Below are 19,749 nucleotides of genomic sequence, written 5' to 3'. Positions count from 1 at the left end.
CCCAGGGTGCTGGAGCTGGCGCCACCCTGGGTGTGGTCACTGAGCTGTGGCCCTGGGCAGAGCAGGGCTGGGTGGTCTAGGATGTGGGGCCTCGGTGCCTGGGGAACTGACTTCGAAGATGCCAAGCCCCCTGGCCTCCCGCCTGGCCTAAGTTCTGGGGTCACCCTCCAGGATCGTGGTGGCTCACACCCTGAGAATGCCTTGGGGAGCCTAGAGGCCCTGAGCCTTGGGCCTGGGAATCGGTGCGTTGAGGGAGGTGGATAGGGTGCAGACGCCAGTGACTGCGTTCAAGGCCAGTGGACCCCCACAGCCAGGCCCTCGCTGCAAAATGTACCTATGTGGGGAGAAGGCAGGGGTGGACCTGATGACGGGGTATACCACTCTACTAAGGGTTCCCAACATGAAGGTGAGGGGGCCCCTGGGAATTCTGTGATTGGTTTGGGAAAGATTAAAGTCTAAGCGGGGGTTAGAGTGTGGACTGGCCGGACGCATTGGGGGCTGGGATGTCACTTTCATGGTTCCCCTATTTATAACAAGTGATTCAGCCCTCACTTACTCACCCCTTCCTGATCCTCCCCCAACCCCAGCCCTGGGTGGGCAGCGGGGCCCACCCACTTGTCAGTGCCCTGACTTTCCCCACCCAGTGCCACCCTCTGAGGGCTGCCCATTGGGGCGGTTGTTATTGTCGCTGCACTGGGATTGGGGCAGAGGGGCGGGGGGCTGGTGGTCAGGCGGCGCTTGGCCAGGCAGCCCAGGTTGGCGGCTGGCTCGAGGCCCAGCCCACGGAGCTTCTGCTGAGAGTCTGGGCCCATTAGGCAAAGCGTTAGTGACAGGCTGGGAGGGCGGGTGGCGCGGCGGGCAGGGCGGGGCCTGCAGCCCTTGGTATTTTCCGATCCCAGCTGCTCTGTGAGGGTGGAAAGTATTTGGGGACCAGGCTTGGGGGCGGAGGTGGTGGTGGCGCCCCCGGCGGAAGCTGCCCCTGATTCATTCTTGGAGCATGGGGTTGGGGGGGGTAGCGGTACACATACATACCCGTGTGTGTCTGGTCCACGCACACGCTGTCTGGAGCGGGTATTCAGGCATACCCACATGCATTGGCTGGCCGGGGTGTCCTGGTGCAGCCTGGGGCCTGCTTTGCTCCCCAGCCCCGGGGCCTGCCCTCTCCCTCATGCCTCCATCTGCTAGGAGCTTGGTTCCCCCGCTGGACACCATCTCCCAAGAGCCTGAGAAGTGCACCATGATTGGTAAAGGGGACCCTGGCTCCTGGGCACCTGCATGGCAGCGCCCCTTCCACTCAAGACCCAGACCTTTTGTGCCTGCAGGGATGGGGAGTGGCCTTGGCCCCGGCCCTGGGCTCTGTGCAGGGGAAACCCCACAGGAAACGAGCCTGGCCAAATGGCCGCCCTTCCCGTTCTCGTCCCTGGGACACGAATGTGCTGTCTCACTTCCGGAGGCGGCCCAGGGAAGCTGGCCGCCCTGCGGGGCCTCGCCTGCTCCCAGTTGGCGCCTCCAGACCCTAAGGGGACAGGGCTGGGCTGGGGCCTGATGAGAAAGAGTGGCTGGTATGTGTGTATGTGTGTATAGGGAGGGGACAAAACAGGACATCCCTCGCCGCCTGTCTCGAAGTGGTGAGCGCCACCACATCGGGCGGACACTGGGGTCCTCCTGGTGTGAGACATCCATCTTTCTGTTATCCTTTGCCTGGCAAAGACAGCAGCAGCTCTGTCGTGATCATGTTTATCACTCACGGGGTCCTCGCCATGACTTATGAAGTCCATACTTATTATCCCTGTTTTGCAGATGGGGAAGCTGAGGCCCAGAGAGGTTGAGTGACTTGCCCAGAGTCACCCAGCTCAGAAGCTGCAGAGCTGGGGCTTTCAAATCTGGGCAGACTTGGGCTCCAAAACTGGAGTCTGCTAGCCAGGTGTTGGGCTCTTATCAAAAGAGGCTCCACTCACTAAAGACTTAGGGCTGGCTTCATGCGTTTGTGGCTCGGGCAGTCTCACAGCAGCCCTGCTTGGAGGGACCTGGAGGTTCGTTTAATGTTGCACTGTTGGGGTCATGAAATTTTTTTTATTATTATTAATTTTTTTGTCTCGTTGTATTGCCCAGGCTGGTCTCGAACTCCTGGCCCCAAGCGATCTTCCTGTTTTGGCCTCCCGAAGTGCCGGGATTATAGGGATGAGCCACCGCGCTCAGCTTGAAATTATTTTCTTTTTTTTTGTTTAAACTTCTTTTTGTTTATTTTAGAGATAGGGTCTTGCTCTGTCACTTAGGATGGAGTTCAGTGGCATGGTCATAGATCACGGCAGCCTCAAACTCCTGGGCTCAAGCAATCCTCCCACCTCAGCCGCCTGAGTAGCTGGGGCTACAGATGTGTACCACCACTCCTGGCTGATTTTTTAATGAATTTTTTGTGGGCCAGACACTGTGGCTCATGCCTGTAAGCCCAGCACTTTGGGAAGCTGAGGCAGGTAGATTGCTTGAGCCCAGGAGTTGGAGACCAGTCTGGGCAACATGGCGAAACCCCATCTCTACAAAAATTAGGGCCAGGCGCCGTGGCTCTCGCCTGTAATCCCAGCACTTTGGAAAGCCAAGGTGGGCAGATCACCTGAGGTCAGGAGGTTGAGACCAGCCTGGCCAACATGGTGAATCCCTGTCTCTACTAAAAATACAAAACTCTGCTGGGCGTGGTGGCAGGCGCCTGTAATGCCAGCTATTCGGGAGGCTGAAGCAGGAGAATTGCTTGAACCCTGGAGGTGGAGGTTGCAGTGAGCTGAGATTGCGCCATTGCACTCCAGCCTGGGCGACAGGGCGAGACTCTGTCTCAAAAAAAAGAAAAAGAAAAAATTAGCCGGGCATGGTGGTGCATAGCTGTAGTCCCAGCTACCCCGGAGTCTGAGGTGGGAGGATCACTTGAACCTGGGAGGCTGAGGCTGCAGTGAGCTGTGATTGCATCCCTGCACTCTAGCCGTGGCAACAGAGTGAGACCCTGTCTCGAAAATGAAAAAATATATTTTTTTGTAGAGATGGGATCTTGTTGTATTGCCCAGGCTGGTCTTGAACTCCTGGCCTCAGGTGACTCTCCTGCCTTGGCCTCCCAAAGTGCTGTGATTACAGGCGTGAGCCACCATGCTTGGCCTGAAATTCTTAGTTTTCGAACTAGAGGACCACGTGTTCATTTTGCACCGGGCCCTGAAAATTCTGTATCTTGCCCTGGTGTTGGGCACTTACTGAGTGACATACACATTCGGTGACATCTCACTGGGCTATGCAAAAGAGGCTCTTGGCTCCATTTTACAGATGGGGAAACTGAGGCTTTGGAGAGTCTTTGGGAAACTGTGGAGCAAGGATTTGAACCTCGGGCTGTTTGGGTGGAGAGGCCTGTATCTTGGAGCTTGGATCCTGTGCTCTAGGGGGCGGGGGGTGCGTGTCTAGGAGGAGAGGGGGGGTGCTTTGCTGCCGGCATCCGCCCTGGTGGGTGTGGGCTAAGCCCTGGCCACTGAGGAGACCGGGCCGCGGCGGGGGGAGGCCCTGGTGGTTTCCTCCTGCCCTCCAGGCTTCTAGGAAGTGGCGCCAGCTGGGGTGAGATCACTTCCTCACCCGCCTGCCTGCCCCCCCTCGGCTTCCTCTCCCCATGGCCCCATTTGGCCTGCCCAGGGCTCAATGAGGGGGGAGCTTGGCCATGCAAGTTGCTGTAGCCTCCTTGTCCTGCATGGGCCCTCTAGGTATCTCTGCCTCTCCAGTTCTGGGGCTGGAACGGAGGGCACAGCTAGGCTCCAGCTCCCCGTGTGGTGGCTCCTGCATAGGAGAAAAGAGCTTCCCTGTGATCAAAGGAAGCATCTGGGGACCTGGAGGGGAGGTGTCTCCAAATGTCATTACCTCCTTTGCTCTCTCTCTGTTTCTCCCCTCCAGGTGCCAGCCTCTGGCCCCGCCCGGTGCCCCCCTCACCCCTGTGCCACGGCCGGCTGGGGTTCCTGGGGATGGGATTTGCTTCCTGTCACAAATCACATTGCCAGGGATTTCCAACCGACCCTGAGCTCTGCCACCGAGGATGCTGCCCGGGGACGGGGTGGCAGAGAGGCCCCGAAGCCTGTGCGTGGCCTGAGGAGCAGGGCTTAGCTGCTTGTGAGCAGGGTCCACACCAAGTTGTGTTCACAGTGGCTAAGTTCCGCCCCCCAGGCCCTCACCTCCTCTGGCCTTGCCGCCTGTCCCCTGCTGCCGCCTGTCTGCCTGCCATCCTGCTGCCTGGCCTCCCTGGGCTCTGCCTCCCGTGCCTACTGAGCTGAAACACAGTTGGTTTGTGTACACTGGCTCAGTTCAGCAGGAACAGGGGTCAAGCCCCCTTGGAGCCTGCAGCCCCTGCCTTCCCTGGGTGGGCTGATGCTTGGAGCAGAGATGAGGACTCAGAATCAGACCTGTGTCTGGAGGAGGGATGTGGTGGGTGGGGCTGGCTGGGCCCGAATGTGTGCTGCAGGCCCTGATCCCCAACTCTGCAAGTGGGGACCCCTCCATGGCCACAGCTCAGGCTGGGCTGTGGTGCCAGCATGGATAGGTGGGTGAGTGGGTGGCCCTTACTTTAAAAGGGAAGCCAGCTGTGTCCTTTCCGGGCCTGGAGGCTTGGCCCCTCCTCTCCCAAGCCTGGCGGGCACTGGCCCGGCCCGCACCTTCCTAGCAGCCAGTTACCCAAGAGAAAGCTGTCTTGGGCCTCCAGACCGTTAAATGCCAACTCCTGGCTTCCGGTATCAGGCTGGGTTGACCTGACCTGGCCCCTTCTTGCTGGGCCCTGCAGCTTTCTAACTTGCCAGGAGGAGCAGTGACACCCGCCCCACATGTAGGGCATGGAGCAAGGTCCATATGGACCCAGAAGGGACACAAGCAGGTCTGCTTAGTCCTGAGGAGCTGGGAACTAAGCTGGGAATAGCTGATCCTCCCTGCCTTGAGGGGGTTCTCAGGGCAGGGAAGAGTTAGGACTGTTTTTTTTTTTGAGATGGAGTCTCGCACTGTCATCTGGGCTGGAGTGCAATGGCTCGATCTCGGCTCACTGTAACCTCTGCCTCCCCAGTTCACACGATTCTCCTGCCTCAGCCTCCCAAGTAGCTGGGATTACAGGTGCACACCACCACACCCGGCTAATTTTTGTATTTTTAGTAGAGATGGAGTTTCGCCATGTTGGCCAGGCTGGTCTCGAACTCCTGACCTCAGGTGATCTGCCCGCCTCAGCCTCCCGAAGTGTTGGGATTACAGGTGTGAGTCACTGCCCCGGCCAATTGTTTTTATGTTTTGTAGAGACGGGGTTTCGCCATGTTACCCAGGCTGGTCTTGAACTCCTGACCTCAAGCAATCCTCTCGTCTTAGCCTCCCAAAGTGCTGGGATTACAGCTGTGAGCCACCGTGCCCAGCCTTTTATTGTTTGTTTTTGAGACGGAGTCTCACTCTGTTGCCCAGGCTGAAGTGCAGTGGCATGATCTTGGCTCACTACAACCTCTGCCTCCTGGGTTCAAGCGATTCTCCTGCCTCAGCCTCCTAAGTAGCTGGGCTTACAGGCACCCACCACCATGCCTGGCTAATCTTTGTATTTTTAGTAGAGACGGGGTTTCACCATCTTGACCAGGCTGGTGTGATCATGGCTCATTGCAATCTTGAACGCCTGGGCACAAGTGATCCTCCTGCCTTAGCCTCCCCAGTAGAGCTGGGACTACAGGTATGCGCCACCACACCTGGCTAATTTTTTTAATTTTAATTTTTGTAGAGATGGAGGGGCGGGTCTCACTATGTTGCCTAGGCTGTTCTCGAACTCCTGGCCACAAGCCATCCTCCCACCTTAGCCTCCCAATGCGCCGGAATTACAGGTGGCTCAGGTGTGAGCCACTGTGCCTGGCCTCTCTCCACTATCTTGAAATCAGATGGGAGGAGGCTTTTTTCTGGGTGGGACTGAGGAGGCACAATGAAGTCCCCAGGTCATCAGGGCTGGGCCATTGCCTTTTTCCCCGCCCTGGGTAGTCATGGACAGAAGCTTGGGATGGGATGGAGAGGAGAGATTGTGCTGTGTGTCATGTCTGTTGTTCAAGTAAATAAAAGTTGCCCTGACTTCATTCCTGAAGGTCTGGTCTGTGATTCACTCCTGCCTCCCAACGCTGCAGTTTCAGCTTTTGATTGGCCTGAATTTACCGTCCTGGCGCTCCAGGCTCCTGCCTGCCCATCCCTGCCCCACCTGCTCTGTGCAGCAGGGTATCCCGTGCTCGGAAAGGTGACCTTGGGGGTGTCCTGGATCGTGGGGTGACCATGAGGGAAACCCTAGAGTGGAGAGATTTTCACGTCGCTGATCAAGGGAGGATGGAAGCTGATCTGAAGTGGTGGTGGGGTGACCCTGAGGGAAGCGTTGAGCCTGAGGGGTGACATGTGGCGATAACCAGGATCTGAGGGTCTTGAGCTAGTGACATTTGGGGGAAACTTGCACCTACGGGATTACTCAGGCCTCAGGGGAAGATTTGGGGTGCCTGGTATCTGAGAATGCTGGAGGGGAACTTGGGTTTGAGGGATGTGACATGAAGGAAACCCCAGTTCTTAAGGGGGGACATTTGGATGTGGCTGGGACCTGCGTGATGCCCCAGGTACATGGGAACATTCGTGGGTGACACCTGAGGGGCACAGTAAAGGGTCCCCCAGGTCCGAAGGCGGCAGGGACCACAAGGGGTGCACTCCGGGCTCTCCACCCACCTCCACTGTCCCAGACCTCGAGGCGGCGCCACTGAGCGTGCGGGGCAGTCCCGGGTCCGCCCGCACATACCTGCGGGAATACGCGCGGCGGGGCAGGAGGTGGGGCCGTCTCCGATTGGCCCACTCGAGCGGAGGGGCGGTGCGAAAAGCCAATCCCCATGCCCAGCGCCGCCAAAGTCCCGCCCCCGACTGCGGGCACCGCCCTCTAGCGACGGGCCCCGCCACTCCGGGAAGCCTCTGTCCTCTCCTGCCCCGGCCCTGGCAGTGACCCAGACACAGTATCTCCATTCGTCCAAAAGGCAGGAAGGCCCTGAGGAAACTGCTTCTCGGGGAGCCAGGGACGATTAGACAACCACGGGCTTTCTCGCCGTGCTTTGGATCCCTCACTCTATTTGGCGACTGGGAGCCTCTTCAGTGGCGCAAGATCCCAGACACGCCCTGGCCACGTCCCCTGGCGAGTGTCCACGCACCGACCACGCCCACTCCGTTTTTATTCTCTTGGCCAGAGCCCCGCCCACCGAGGTCGAGTCTAAACTCGGGGTTCCCGCTTTTGATCGGGGTGTCTTCCCCATCCAGCTGCACCAACACCTGCCACAGCCTCCCATACTCAGCAATTTGGAGACAAGGACCCCCAATATTGGTGTCTGGAGCCAGGGCGCCCCCCACCCCCATCTTGGCCCTTCCTAGGGGCTCAAGGGCCCTGCAGCCAGGGTTGGCAGGGGTCAGTGGCCCCAACCAGGTCCTAAATCAAACGTCCTAGCTGGGTGCCCTCCCCCCCCTCCTCCCCACGGAGTCTCGCTCTGTCGCCCAGGCTGGAGTGCAGTGGCGCGATCTGGGCTCACTGCAAGCTCCACCTCCCGGGTTCACGCCATTCTCCTGCCTCAGCCTCCCTAGTAGCTGGGACTACAGGCGCCCGTCACCACGCCTGGCTAATTTTTTGTTGTATCTTGTAGAGATGGGGTTTTACCGTGTTAGCCAGGATGGTCTCGATCTCCTGACCTCGTGATCCGCCCACCTCGGCCTCCCAAAGTGCTGGGATTACAGGCGTGAGCCACGGCGCCTGGCCGCTGGGTGCCCTTTCTTTCTACTTTGCAACCTCAGTTTTCTCATCTGTAAAATGGAAACGATAATCCTACCAGCTCATAGGGCTGCGGTGATTAAATGACAGCGGTAACGCATTCGGCCCTGTGTTCCCTAATGGTGAGCTGTCCATCCCTGTTTTGAAATATTTACATAAGGCCGGGCGCGGTGGCTCACGCCTGTAATCCCAGCACTTTGGGAGGCTGAGGCGGGCAGATCACCTGAGGTCAGGTGTTCGAGACCAGCCTGGCCAACATGGCGAAACCCCGTCTCTACTAAAAAATACAAAAATTAGCCCGGTGTGTTGGCGCATGCCTGTAATCGCAGCTACTCGGGAGGCTGAGCCGGGAGAATCGCTTGAACCTGGGAGGTGGAGCTTGCAGTGAGCCCAGATCGTGCTACTGCACTCCAGCCTGGGCAACAGAGAAAGACCAAAAAAAAAAAGAGAAATATTTACATAATTACCATAGAATGAAGCCAGCAGTCACTCCCATCCCACCCCTTGCTTGGCGCTGCACCCAGAAATAAGGCCAGACATTTTTTTTTTTTTTTTCCGGAGGAAACGAGGTTGAGGGTGTGAGTGGCTCTGGAGATGCACCCCAGTCTCAAAATAAAATTAAAAAGAAAAATTTCTGTTCAATCTTTGAAAAAAAAAAAAAGGAAAAGGACATATAATACACCGTTCAATAAATAGAAAAAAAGTTACAAAATGATGTGATCTTTTGTCCTTAATATACAAGAAGGGAAAAGATGTGGGGGTGACTTGGGGGGTGATGTTCTCCCTTCTCCTCCCTGGGTCAAGGTGGGGGAAAGGAAGGATGGCCAAAGAGAGAGGGCAGCGGGGACTTAGGTGCAGAGAGAAAGGCAGGTAAGTGCCGGGAAAAATGAAAACAGAGTAAGACGAAGGGGCGAAGCAGAAAGACAGGAGGAGAAAGGGTGAAAAAGAGAGCCAGAAAAACACCAAGATGCAGGTCTCTTTCCTTTCCAGATCGGGGGTGGGGGTCTCTGGCTCTCTCGCGTCTATGTCCCCCGACCCCAGGTTGGGAGGGGCAGTGTGAGCCTCGCTCAGTTCCTGAGTTGTACGTCCAGTGACTAGCAGGTGAGGAGAGGGCAGTGAGGACTTCCCCAACCCTGAGCCCACCCTGGGACCCTAGTGCCCAAGGAAATGGGGGTCCTGGCCGGATAGGAGGATAAGGGGGTGAGGTATGAGGCTGAGGCCTGAGGCCTCTTCAATTCCTTCAGTGGGGGTGAGCCATTGGTCCTGGCTGGGCAGCCACTTTGGAGGTGGCATAACGGGGGACCCTGAGCAGTAGGGGGTGGGGGAGGACCCCTGGCCACCCAGGGTGGGGTTGGGTGAAAATGTGCTACATTGACTTAGAGGGCCGATTTCTGGAAAGTCCTGCCTCCCAGCCTCCCTCCTGGAGCCCAAGCCAGTCTGGGTAAGGGGAGTTTGCCTATTGCTTTTGGGGTGCCCAAAGTGGGGTCATACCAGCAGCCCAAGCACACACCCCTTCCAGGCTTCTGGGTGGCAGTATGGCTTCTGCTTCTGGAGTCTTGCACACTTGCTCACAGACTCCCAGGCACACACGTGGCAGGATGCTGCTTCCCGTGCCCCCCATCTCCAGCCGGGCTCCTTCCCTGACTTAATAATACTGAAATGCCACGTGGGCCTAATTGGAGAGCAAGGGTGGGGGAGGCAGGGGCGAGGGGGATCCCCACTCCCACGCACCCCAGTCCCTCAACCAAAACGCTCCCGCACCAAAAGCATGAGTTTCTTCTTGCCCTTGTAGGTCTGTTTGAGGTTCTCCAAGAACTGTGCGAACTGGAGGTGCCCGTCGGGCGCCAACAGGAAGGTCTCCCGGGCCTTGCCCAGGAATTCGATGAAATCCCCATAGTGCCGCGGGCTGATGTGCGTGAGGCGCGAGTGGCTGGTGGTGATGTAGGCGGTGACTGCCGCGTCCAGGAGCTGGCAGAGCGGCGCCCGGTCGGCACCCAGTGGCTTGGCGGCCCGGCGTGCCCCTAAGGGGCCCAGGCCGGGAGCCGAGAGAGTCCAGCGGCGCAGAATATCGGACAGCATTGGGGCACAGTGGATGCTGCGGATGATGAGGGGGACGATGGCAGAGAGCTCGTGCCGGCCCAGGGAGTGGCTGAGCGAGCAGGCCCAAAGCACGTCGTTGACGGCAGGGTGGCTGTCCTGGTTGAAGGCGATGCTGAGCTGTGCCAGGGCCAGCGTCGCCAGCTTGTAGGCCCGGAGCGGCAGCCCGCGGTGCTCCATATAGCGGGCCACAGTGAAGAGGTGGGCGTGGCCCAGGCCACCTGCTGCCGCGTCCAGCACGATCTGGTAGGCCGCCTCGAAGGCAGAGTGGTTCTTCTCGCACAGGGTCAGGGCAGGCAAGGCGCAGTTCTGAGGGTCCTTCATGGCGCACTGCAAGGCCAGGGTGCGGGCGCAGGCCCAGAGCTCCTCCCTCCGGGGTGTGTCTAGCTGCAGTCGCAGCAGAGTGGCGTGTGTGGTGCCCGTCACTGCCACGATGGTAGCTGCCTCCACCGGTGTGAATAAGGAATACCAGTTCTGCATGATATTCATCAGGGCTTGCGGGCCTGGTGGGAGGTGAGGGAGGGAAATCCATCAGGAGGGGGGGCAAAGACACGTACATGTATGTGTGGGTTAACCATGACACTGCCACCTCCACACAATGCTGAACAGAAACTTCCTTTCCAAATCATCAGGGCGCAACTGGACTAGGTGGGAATCACGTGGTAGAAGGCTAAGCTTTGGAGCCTATTTCTGCAACCCCCTCAACCCCCTGCAGCCACATTAGCCTGGCCAGCCTCTAGGCCTTTGTCCAGCTCCATCGGCTGGCCAGCCATTCCCTCCTGGCCAAGCCCTGAGCACAGGCTGGAATCAGGGAAGAGTCTCTACTTCTCTTTCCTTTTTTTTTTTTTTTGAGATGGAGTCTCACTCTGTCGCCCAGGCTAGAGGGCAGTGGCACCATCTCGGCTCACTGCAAGCTCCGCCTCCTGGGTTCACGCCATTCTCCTGCCTCAGCCTCCTGAGTAGCTGGGACTACAGGGGCCCGCCATCACGCCCGGCTAGTTTTTTGTATTTTTAGTGGAGACGGGGTTTCACCGTGTTAGCCAGGATGGTTTCAATCTCCTGACCTTGTGATCTGCCCATTTTGAGACAGAGTCTTGCTCTGTCACCCAGGCTGGAGTGCAGTAGTGAGTTCTTGGCTCACTGCAACCTCTGTCTCCCGGGTTCCAGCAATTCTCCTGCCTCAGCCTCTGGAGTAGCTGGCACACCAGCACACCTGGCTAATTTTTGTATTTTTAGTAGAGATGGGGTTTTGCCATGTTGGCCAGGCTGGTCTCGAACTCCTGACCTCAAGTGATCCACCGCCTTGGCCTTTCAAAGTGCTAGGATTACAGGTGTGAGCCACTGCGCCTGGCCCTCTTTCTTTTTGTTAAACAATTTTTTAGAGACAGGGTCTCACCCTGCCACTCAGGCTGGAATGCAGTGGCACAATCACAGCTCACTGCAGCCTCAATCTCCTGGGCTCAAGTGATTTTCCCACCTCAGCCCCCTGGATAGGACTATAGGTGTGTGCCACCATGCCTGGCTTGCTTCTGTCTCTCTCTCTCTTTTTTTTTTTTCCAGAGGAGGTTTTCCTCTGTCGCCCAGGCTGGAGTGCAGTGGTATGATCATGGCTAACTGTAGCGTTGACCTCCTGGGCTCAAGCGATCCATCCTCCTGCTTCAGCCTCCCAAGCAGCTGGAACTACAGGCACATGCCACCACGCCCAGCTAATTTTTAATTTTTTGTAGAGATGGGGTCTCACTATGTTACCCAGGCTGCTCTTGAACTCCTGGGCTCAAGTGATCCTCCCGCCTTGGCCTCCCAAAGTGCTGGGATTACAGGCGTGAGCCACCGCGCCCAGCCACTTCTCTCTTTCTTGTCTGCCTGGTCCTCTCAGTGCCCTCTGCAGAACCAGAACAGCGAGCTGGGTGGCAGGTCCCCTTAGGGGCTCTCACCAATCTCTGTGGCACAGCTGACCAGCCAGCGCACCATCTCCCTCCGCCGCCAGGTCATTACGTTCAGAGTCATCCGCATCACCTGCCGGGAAGGGGTGGGGAGAAGGGGGTTAGCCTGAGTCTTGGGCTGGCCTATGGAGAGGCGTTGGGAGATGGAGGACCCCAGAAACACTTGGAGGTTAAAGCTGATCCAATGAACCTGCGTAAGTGATCTCAACTTTCTGGGCCTCAATTACCTAGAAAATGGAGATAAAATAGTGTCTGTCTCATAGGATTGTTGTTTTTTCTTTTTTTTGTTTTGTTTTTTTTGAGATGGAATCTTGCTCTGTCACCCAGACTGGCATGCAGTGGTGCGATCTTGGCTCACTACAACCTCCGCCTCCCAAGTTCAAGCATTCTCCTGCCTCAGGCTCCCAAGTAGCTGGGATTACAGGCACCCGCCACCATGCTCAGCTAATTTTTGTATTTTTAGTAGAGACGGGGTTTCACTATGTTGGCCAGGCTGGTCTCGAACTCCTGACCTCAAGTGATCCGCCTGCCTCAGCCTCCCAAAGTGCTGGGATTATAGGCGTGAGCTACTGCACCCAGCCTGATTGTTGTGAGAAGTAAACAAAATTGCATAGGTGAAGCTTTCTGCAAGGTGTTTGTTGCTTGAAAATGCTCTCAGGTAATGTCAGCTGTTGATATCACTGCTGTTGTTGCTGTTCTTCTGAAGTGAGGCCTCACGGATCCTACCCCAGATCCTACCTCATAGATCCTATGCCGGAACAAACCAACCTGTCCCCTCTCTCCTGAAACCTCCATGCTTCCTGTGGGCTCCTCTCCCTTGCCTCAAAGCACCTGCTGTATAAGCCCCACCTCTGCTAGGTCCCACCACCAATCAGTAGCTCACATGCTTGCCTCTCCCCTGGGGCCCCACCCACAGGTCCTATCCTGCAGACCCCGCCTTCTGTAAGCTCCTACCTCATGAGTAGCCTCTGAAAGCTCCTTGTCTTGCTCCCCACCCTACAACAGCTCCAATCAGGAGGCTGTCCAGGGCTGATTCTGCACCCTGCTGGCCCTTGTTTGTTCTACTTGGGAAGGTCCCCAAGTTTCTTTCTTTTTTTTTTTGAGGGTCTCACTCTCGCCAGGGCTGAAGTGCAGTTGTGGTCTCTCGGCTCACTGTAACCTACGCCTCCTGGGTTCATGTGATTCCCCTGCCTCGGCCTCCTGAGCAGCTGGGACTACAGGCGTCCACCACCACGCATGGCTAATTTTTGGGAGAGACGGGTTTTTGCTGTGTTGGCCAGGCTGGTCTTGAACTCCTGGCCTCAAGCGATCCGCATCGGCCTCCTAAAGTGCTGGGATTACAGGCGTGAACCACAGGGCCTGGCCCCAACTTCTTTTTTCTTTTCTGTTTTTTTCTTTTAGAGTTGGGGTCTTCTTGCTCTGTTACCTGGAGTACAGTGGCAAGATCATAGCTCACTGCTGCAGCCTCAAACTCCTGGTCTCAAGCGATCCTCCTGAGGAGCTGGGACTACAGAGGTGCACCATCACACCTGGCTAATTTTTGAAGTTTTTTGTAGAGATGGGGGTTTCACTATGTTGTCCAGGCCAATCTCAAACTCCTCGGCCCCAAGCAATCCTCCCACCTTGGCCTCCCAAAATGCTGGAATTACAGGTGTGAGGCACTGTGCCCGGCCCTGTTCCTTATCTTCTTAGTGAACTTCTGCCACACTTTGAGGCCCCGCCCCTTACCTGTCTATCCTGCAGACCCACCCTCCTCCAGGTCCCATGAGGCCCACACCCTACCAATGACACCTTTCCAGCAAGCTGCACCCAAGATTTGGCCTTGCAGGACCACCCTTTGTTCGGCCCCTGGGGATGACCCAGACACTCAGCTGCAGGCCCTGCATACAGGACTTTTTTTTTTTTTTTTTTTTTTCCCAAGACGGAGTCTTGCTCCGTCCTTCAGGCTGGAGTGCAGTGGTGTGATTTCGGCTCACTGCAACCTCTGCCTCCCGAGTTCAAGCGATTCTCTTGCCTCAACCTCCCGAGTAGCTGGGATTACAGGCGCGTGCCACCACGCTTGGCTAATTTTTGTATTTTTAGTAGAGACGAGTTTCATCATGTTGGCCAGGCTGGTCTTGAACTCCTGGCCTCGTGATCTGCCCCCCTCGGCCTCCCAAAGTGTGGGATTACAGATGTGAGCCACCACACCTGGGTTCATACAGGACTTTCAACCACAGACCCCACCCCTAGAGTTGGCATCTCATCTTCAAGACGTTCCGCCAGGCCAGCCCCTCAGTGGTGAATCCCTCTCCTTAGGCGGCAATCCTCTTCAGGCCCCGCCCCCAAGGAAGCTCCTTATTGCTAGGCTCTGCCCCACCTTCGGCTTCAAACCCACCCGCCCATGATCCTTAACCAATAGCACATCACTCCCAGGCCCCACCCCCAGGCTCCACTTGCGATCCATCTGCTGGCTTGCAGGCCCTGCCTCTCCGCTCCAGTGACAACTCTCCCCTAGACCTCGGTCTCCTCTATAGACGGTTTCTATTAATAATTCATAGGCTTCATCCCTACTGGGAACCCCATTCCCACACTCCCAAGACTAACAGACCTTGCCCTTCTGTGGCCCCGCCCCTAAAAGTGAGGTTCACACTCAGGCCCCACCTGCAGAGGTGTGGCCCACATAAAGACCCCATCCCCAGAGACACGATTCATCCAGTCCCCATTCCCAGGAGAGAGGCTCACTCACGCCACGCCCCCAAGGGAGTGGCCCACACTCAGGTCACGCCCTCGGAGGTGTGTCTCACTCACAGTCCCCGCCCCAAGGGGAGTGGTTCTCGCTCAGTCCCCAGCCACAGAGGAACAGCTCACGCAAACGCCGGGCCCCCAGCGAAGTGGCTCACACTCAGCCCATGCCCCCGGAAGCGCAGCTCACAGTCAGTCCTGGCCCCGAGCCAGCATCGCCCTCCCGCATCCACCTGGCAGCCCTCACCTGCCGCCCCAGCTCCAGTGCGATGCCCAGCAGCGTGGTGTCTGGTGGGGCGCTGACCGGGGTGGCTGTCTTGCAGGCGTCCTGCGCCAGCTTAAAGAGCAGGGCCGGAGAGTGGATGTTCTGCTGGATGGAGCCCAGTACCGTGTGCAGCCACTTGGGGTCTCCTGGGTGAAGGGCGGGACAGAGGACACCATCGGATACACCTCAGCACCAGCCTCTGACCACCACTTGACCTGTTCACACAGATCCTTCCACCCAGGGGCACATGTGTGAGTGTGGAGGGATGTGTACTGGGCAATGGCTCTGTGAAAATTCGGACCTCAGTGCCCTCAGTCCTTGCCAATTATCTCCTCTCTGGCCCTTTCCTGTTACAGAAAGCCACCTAGGGGCCGGGCGCAGTGGCTCACACCTGTAATCCCAGCACTTTGGGAGGCTGAGGTGGGTGGATCACGAGGTCAAGAGTTTGAGACCAGCCTGGCCAACATGGTGAAACCCCATCTACAAAAATTAGCTGGGCATGGTGGCGGGTGCCTGTAATCCCAGCTACTTGGGAGGATGAGGCACGAGATTCGCTTGAACCCGGGAGGCAGAGGTTGCAGTGAGCTGAGATGGCACCACTGCACTCCAGCCTAGATGATAGAGTGATATCCATCTCAAAAAAAAAAAGAAAGCCACCTAGGGATCCTGTGGACCTCTCCCTCATCTCAAGGGCATTGGTTGCACACCCAGAATGCCAGGGTTCAAATCCTGGTCCTGCCACCCACTAGCTGTGTGACCCTGAGCAAGTCACTTCACCTCTCTGTGCCCTGGCTGCCCCATCTGTAAAATGGGTAACACTCAGGCAATGGAACCCACCTCACAGGGTGGTGGTGGGCCCATACTCAGCAAGGCCTTAACATGGCAAGGAGCTGCTCAAATGTCAGCTATTATTATTATTATTATTATTATTATTATTATCATTTTGAGATGGAGTTTTGCTCTTGTTGTCCAGGCTGGAGTGCAACAGTGCAGTCTCGGCTCACTGCAACCTTCGCCTCCCGGGTTCAAGTGATTCTCCTGCCTCAGCCTCCCAAGTAGCTGGGATTACAGGTGCCCGCCACCACGCCCAGCTAATTTTCGTATTTTTAGTAGACACAGAGTTTCACCATGTTGGCCAGGCTGGTCTCGAACTCCTGACCTCAGGTGATACCCCAGCCCCGGCCTCGGCCTCCCAAATTGCTGGGATTACAGGCGTGCGCCACTGTGCCTGGCTAATTTTTGCATTTTTAGTAGAGATGGGGTTTCACCATATTGGCCAGGCTGGTCTTGAAGAACTCCCGGCCTCAAGTGATTCGCTGATCCCGAACTCCTGGCCTCAAGTGATTTGCCCGCCTCAGCCTCCCAAAGTGCTGAGATTATAGGCATGAGCTACTGTGCCCAGCCAATAATTAGGTTTAGATGAGGTCATGAAGTTCAGGTACTCATGACAGGGTTAGTGATCTTAGAAGAAGATACACTGGAGAAATTTAACTTTTCCTCTCTGTCTCTCCTCTCTCCCTCTTCTCTTTCTTCTCTCTCTCCTCTCTGGCACCTGACTCCTCTCTCTCCCTCTCTCTATCCCCCCCTACTATCTCTCCTTTCTCCCTCTCTCTCTCTCCCAGCCTCCTCTCTCTCACTTTCCTCTCTACTCCCCCCTCCATTCCCCCCAACTCTCAACAAAGCAAGAAGGTGGCCGTCTGTAAGCTGGGAAGAGAGCCCTCACCAGGAACTAGCCATACTGATATAGTGATCTTAGACTTCTAGCCTCCAGAAATGTGAGAAAATAAATTTTTGTTGTTGAAGTCATGCAGTCTCTGGTGTTTTGTTACAGCAGCCTGAGCTAAGACACCAGGTACCTGCATGGCTCCACCTCACCTTCCAGTCTCTGCTTAAATGTTCAACTGTTTTATTCCACTCCATGGCACCTGTTACCGTCTCATTTACTGCATCACTCTCTTCTCCCCACTAGAATGCCATTCCACAGGGAAGGGGATCTGGGACAGTTTTGTCACCTGCTACATCCCCAGCACCTGAGACAGTGTCCGGTACATATAGGAGGTGCTCAAAGAATGCGGGTGGAATTTTGTAAAAGGGTAAGAGGAGGCAGGAAAGTTAAGAGGGAAGGAAGAAGGAGATGACAGAGGAGGAAGACAAAGGAATCGGGACAGCTGCCAGCCTCACCCTTGGCGGCTGTCAACATGGTGGAAGCCAGTTCACACTGGCGGGTCTCCAAGTGGCCAAGGATGAACCAACGGGGGAAGCGGTTGCTCATGATGGAGTCCAGCGGGCTGGGATGAGGTTCTCCAGCAGGAAATGCTGTCTCCAGTACGGGCAGCCTGGGTAAGGGGAGAAGTGAGCCACGGTGAGGAGGAGGGGCTGCTGTCCCCATTCTCTCTAGGAGACAGAGAAGCCTCCTGCCCCAGCCTCCCCACTTCAGCCAGCAGAGCCCTGAGAGCCCAAGATGATGGAAGATGTGTGTGCAAGGTGTTCACTGCAGTGTTGTTTATAAATTGATACATTTACTTATTTTAGAGACACGGTCTCACTCTGTCACCCAGGCTGGAGTCCTGTGGGACAATCATAGCTCACTGAAGCCTCGAACTTCTCGGCTCAAGTAATCCTCCCACTTCAGCCTCCTGAGTAGCTGGGACTACAGGCATGTGCCACCATACCTGGCTTTTTTCTTTCTTTTTTTTTTTGAGACGGAGTTTCACTCTTTTTGCCCAGGCTGGAGTGCAATGGCGCAATCTCGGCTCACCGCAACCTCACCTCCCTGGTTCAAGCGATTCCCCTGCCTCAGCCTCTTGAGTAGTTGGGATTACAGGCCATGTGCCACCAAGCCAGGTTAATTTTTTATTTTTAGTACAGACGGGTTTATCCATGTTGGTCAGGCTGGTCTTGAACTCCTGACCTCAGGTGATCTGCCCATCTCAGCTTCCCAAAGTGATGGGATTACAGGTGTGAGCCACCACACCTGGCCTTTTCTTTCTCTTTTTCCTTTCCCTTCCCCTTCCCTTTCCGTTCCCTTTCCCTTCCCTTTCTCTTGTCTTTTCTCTGTTCTCTTTTCTTTTCTTTAAGATGGGGTCTTGCTATGTTGCCCAGGCTGGTCTCTAACTCCCGGTCTCAAGTGATTCTCCTGTCTCAGTCTCCTTGTAAGCTATATTGTTAAGTGGCTCACCATATATGCAGTTTTGTGTTTAGAAAGTTATTCAAGGCTAGGCATAGTGGCTCATGCCTGTAATTTTAGCACTTTGGGAGGCTGAGGCAGGCAGATTGCTGGAGCCCAGGAGTTTGAGACCAGCATGGGCAACATGGCGAAACCGTGTCTCTACAAAAAATACAAAAATTAGTTGAGGGTGGTGGTGGGCTCCTGTAGTTCAAACTACTCAGAAGGCTGAGGTGGGAGGATCACTTGAGCTTGGGAGTTCAAGGCTGTGGTGAACTGTGATAGTGTCACTGCACTCCATCCAGCCTGGGTGACAGAATGAGACCGTCTCAACAACAACAAAAAAAAAAAGAAAGAAAAAAAAGAAAGTTACTCAAAGTTGCCAGATGATGGGATTAACAGCATGAAATAGGACTCAAGGCTAGCCTCATTCCAAATATTACCTAAATGTCCTTGCTGTTCTGTTCCTTTAGATGGAAAATGAGAGTAAACATACTTATTTTGCTAGGTTGTTTTAAAGATTATATGAGATACTGAGTCATGGACTCAGACAAGAGGCCAGTACCTTTTTTCTACAAAGGGCGGGACCAATAATATTTTGGGTTTTGCAGGGTCTTTGGTCTGTATTTCTTTTTTTTTTTTTTTTTTTAGAGAGTCTTGCTCTGTCACCCAGCTGGAGTGCAGTGGCGCGATCTTGGCTCACTGTAACCTCTGCCTCCCAAGCTCAAGCAATTCTCATGCCTCAGCCTCCCGAGTTGCTGGGATTACAGATGTGCGCCACTGTGCCCGGCTAATTTTTGTATTTTTGTTTTTATTTTTTACTTATTTATGTTTTTGAGACAGCGTTTTGCTCTTGTTGTCCAGGCTGGAGTGCAATGGCACAATCTCGGCTCACTGCAACCTCCGCCTCTCAGGTTCAAACGATTCTCTTGCCTCAGCCTCCCGAGTAGCTGGGATTACAGGCGTGCACTACCACACCTGGCTAATTTTGTATTTTTAGTAGAGATGGGGTTTCTCCATGTTGGTCAGGCTGGTCTCAAACTCCTGACCTCAGGTGATCCGCCCTCCTTGGCCTCCCAAAGTACTAAGATTATAGGCGTGACCCATGGCTCCTGGCCCTAATTTTTGTATTTTTAGTAGACATGGGGTTGCATCATGTTGGCCAGGGCTAGTCTTGAACTCCTGTCCTCAAGTGATCCGCCCGTCTTGGCCTCCCAAAGTGCTGGGATTACAGATGTGAGCCACCGTGCCTGGCCACTGATCTGTATTTCAATGACTTAATTCTGTCATTGTTCTGCCAGAAAAGCCACAGACAATTCACAGATGAATGGACATGGCTGTGTGCCAATAAAACCATTTCTGGACACCGAAATTTGAATTTCATATATTTTTCATGTGTTACAAAATATTCTTTTGATTTTTTTCAACCGTTTATAAATGTAAAAACCATTCTTATCTCATGGGCTGTACGAAAACAGGTGGTTGGCCAAATTAGGCCCCATGGGCTGTATTTTGCTGAGAAAAAAAATTCTTGCATAGAAAAGTCTGTTGTCTAAATCTTGGCTCTTACAGGCTGTTCTTTCTAAATATTCTGGAAAAACACTCCAAACTGTGTGTGTGTGTGTGTGTGTGTGTGTGTGTGTGTGTATTTGTGTGTTTTAAAGAGATGGGCCAAGGCGAGAGGGTCGCTTGAGGCCAGGAATTTGAGACCAACCTGGGCAATGTAATGAGATCCCATCACTACAAAAAAAATTTT

General features: G+C 55.2%; 1 protein-coding gene across 3 annotated transcripts in view; it reads right to left on the bottom strand.

Annotated features, from left to right (window-relative positions):
* Positions 1-8,413: 8,413 nt before the first annotated feature.
* Positions 8,414-19,749, bottom strand: part of ZSWIM4 (zinc finger SWIM-type containing 4) — a 37,699-nt gene continuing 26,363 nt past the window's right edge. For all 3 annotated transcript variants that reach the window (XM_054464235.2, XM_063657926.1, XM_063657925.1), the window contains 4 exons: positions 17,009-17,163; positions 14,810-14,973; positions 11,830-11,911; positions 8,414-10,398 (listed from right to left, as the gene is read on the bottom strand). In XM_054464235.2, coding sequence (XP_054320210.2) covers positions 9,539-10,398; positions 11,830-11,911; positions 14,810-14,973; positions 17,009-17,163 — 1,261 coding nt within the window. In that variant the 3' untranslated portion in view covers positions 8,414-9,538. The remainder of the gene's footprint in view (positions 10,399-11,829; positions 11,912-14,809; positions 14,974-17,008; positions 17,164-19,749) is intronic.

Source organism: Pongo pygmaeus, chromosome 20, assembly GCF_028885625.2.
Source record: "Pongo pygmaeus isolate AG05252 chromosome 20, NHGRI_mPonPyg2-v2.0_pri, whole genome shotgun sequence".
Classification (NCBI taxonomy): domain Eukaryota; kingdom Metazoa; phylum Chordata; class Mammalia; order Primates; family Hominidae; genus Pongo; species Pongo pygmaeus.
The sequence above is the reverse complement of the archived record's forward strand: the minus strand, read 5'-3'. Positions and strand labels throughout refer to the sequence as shown.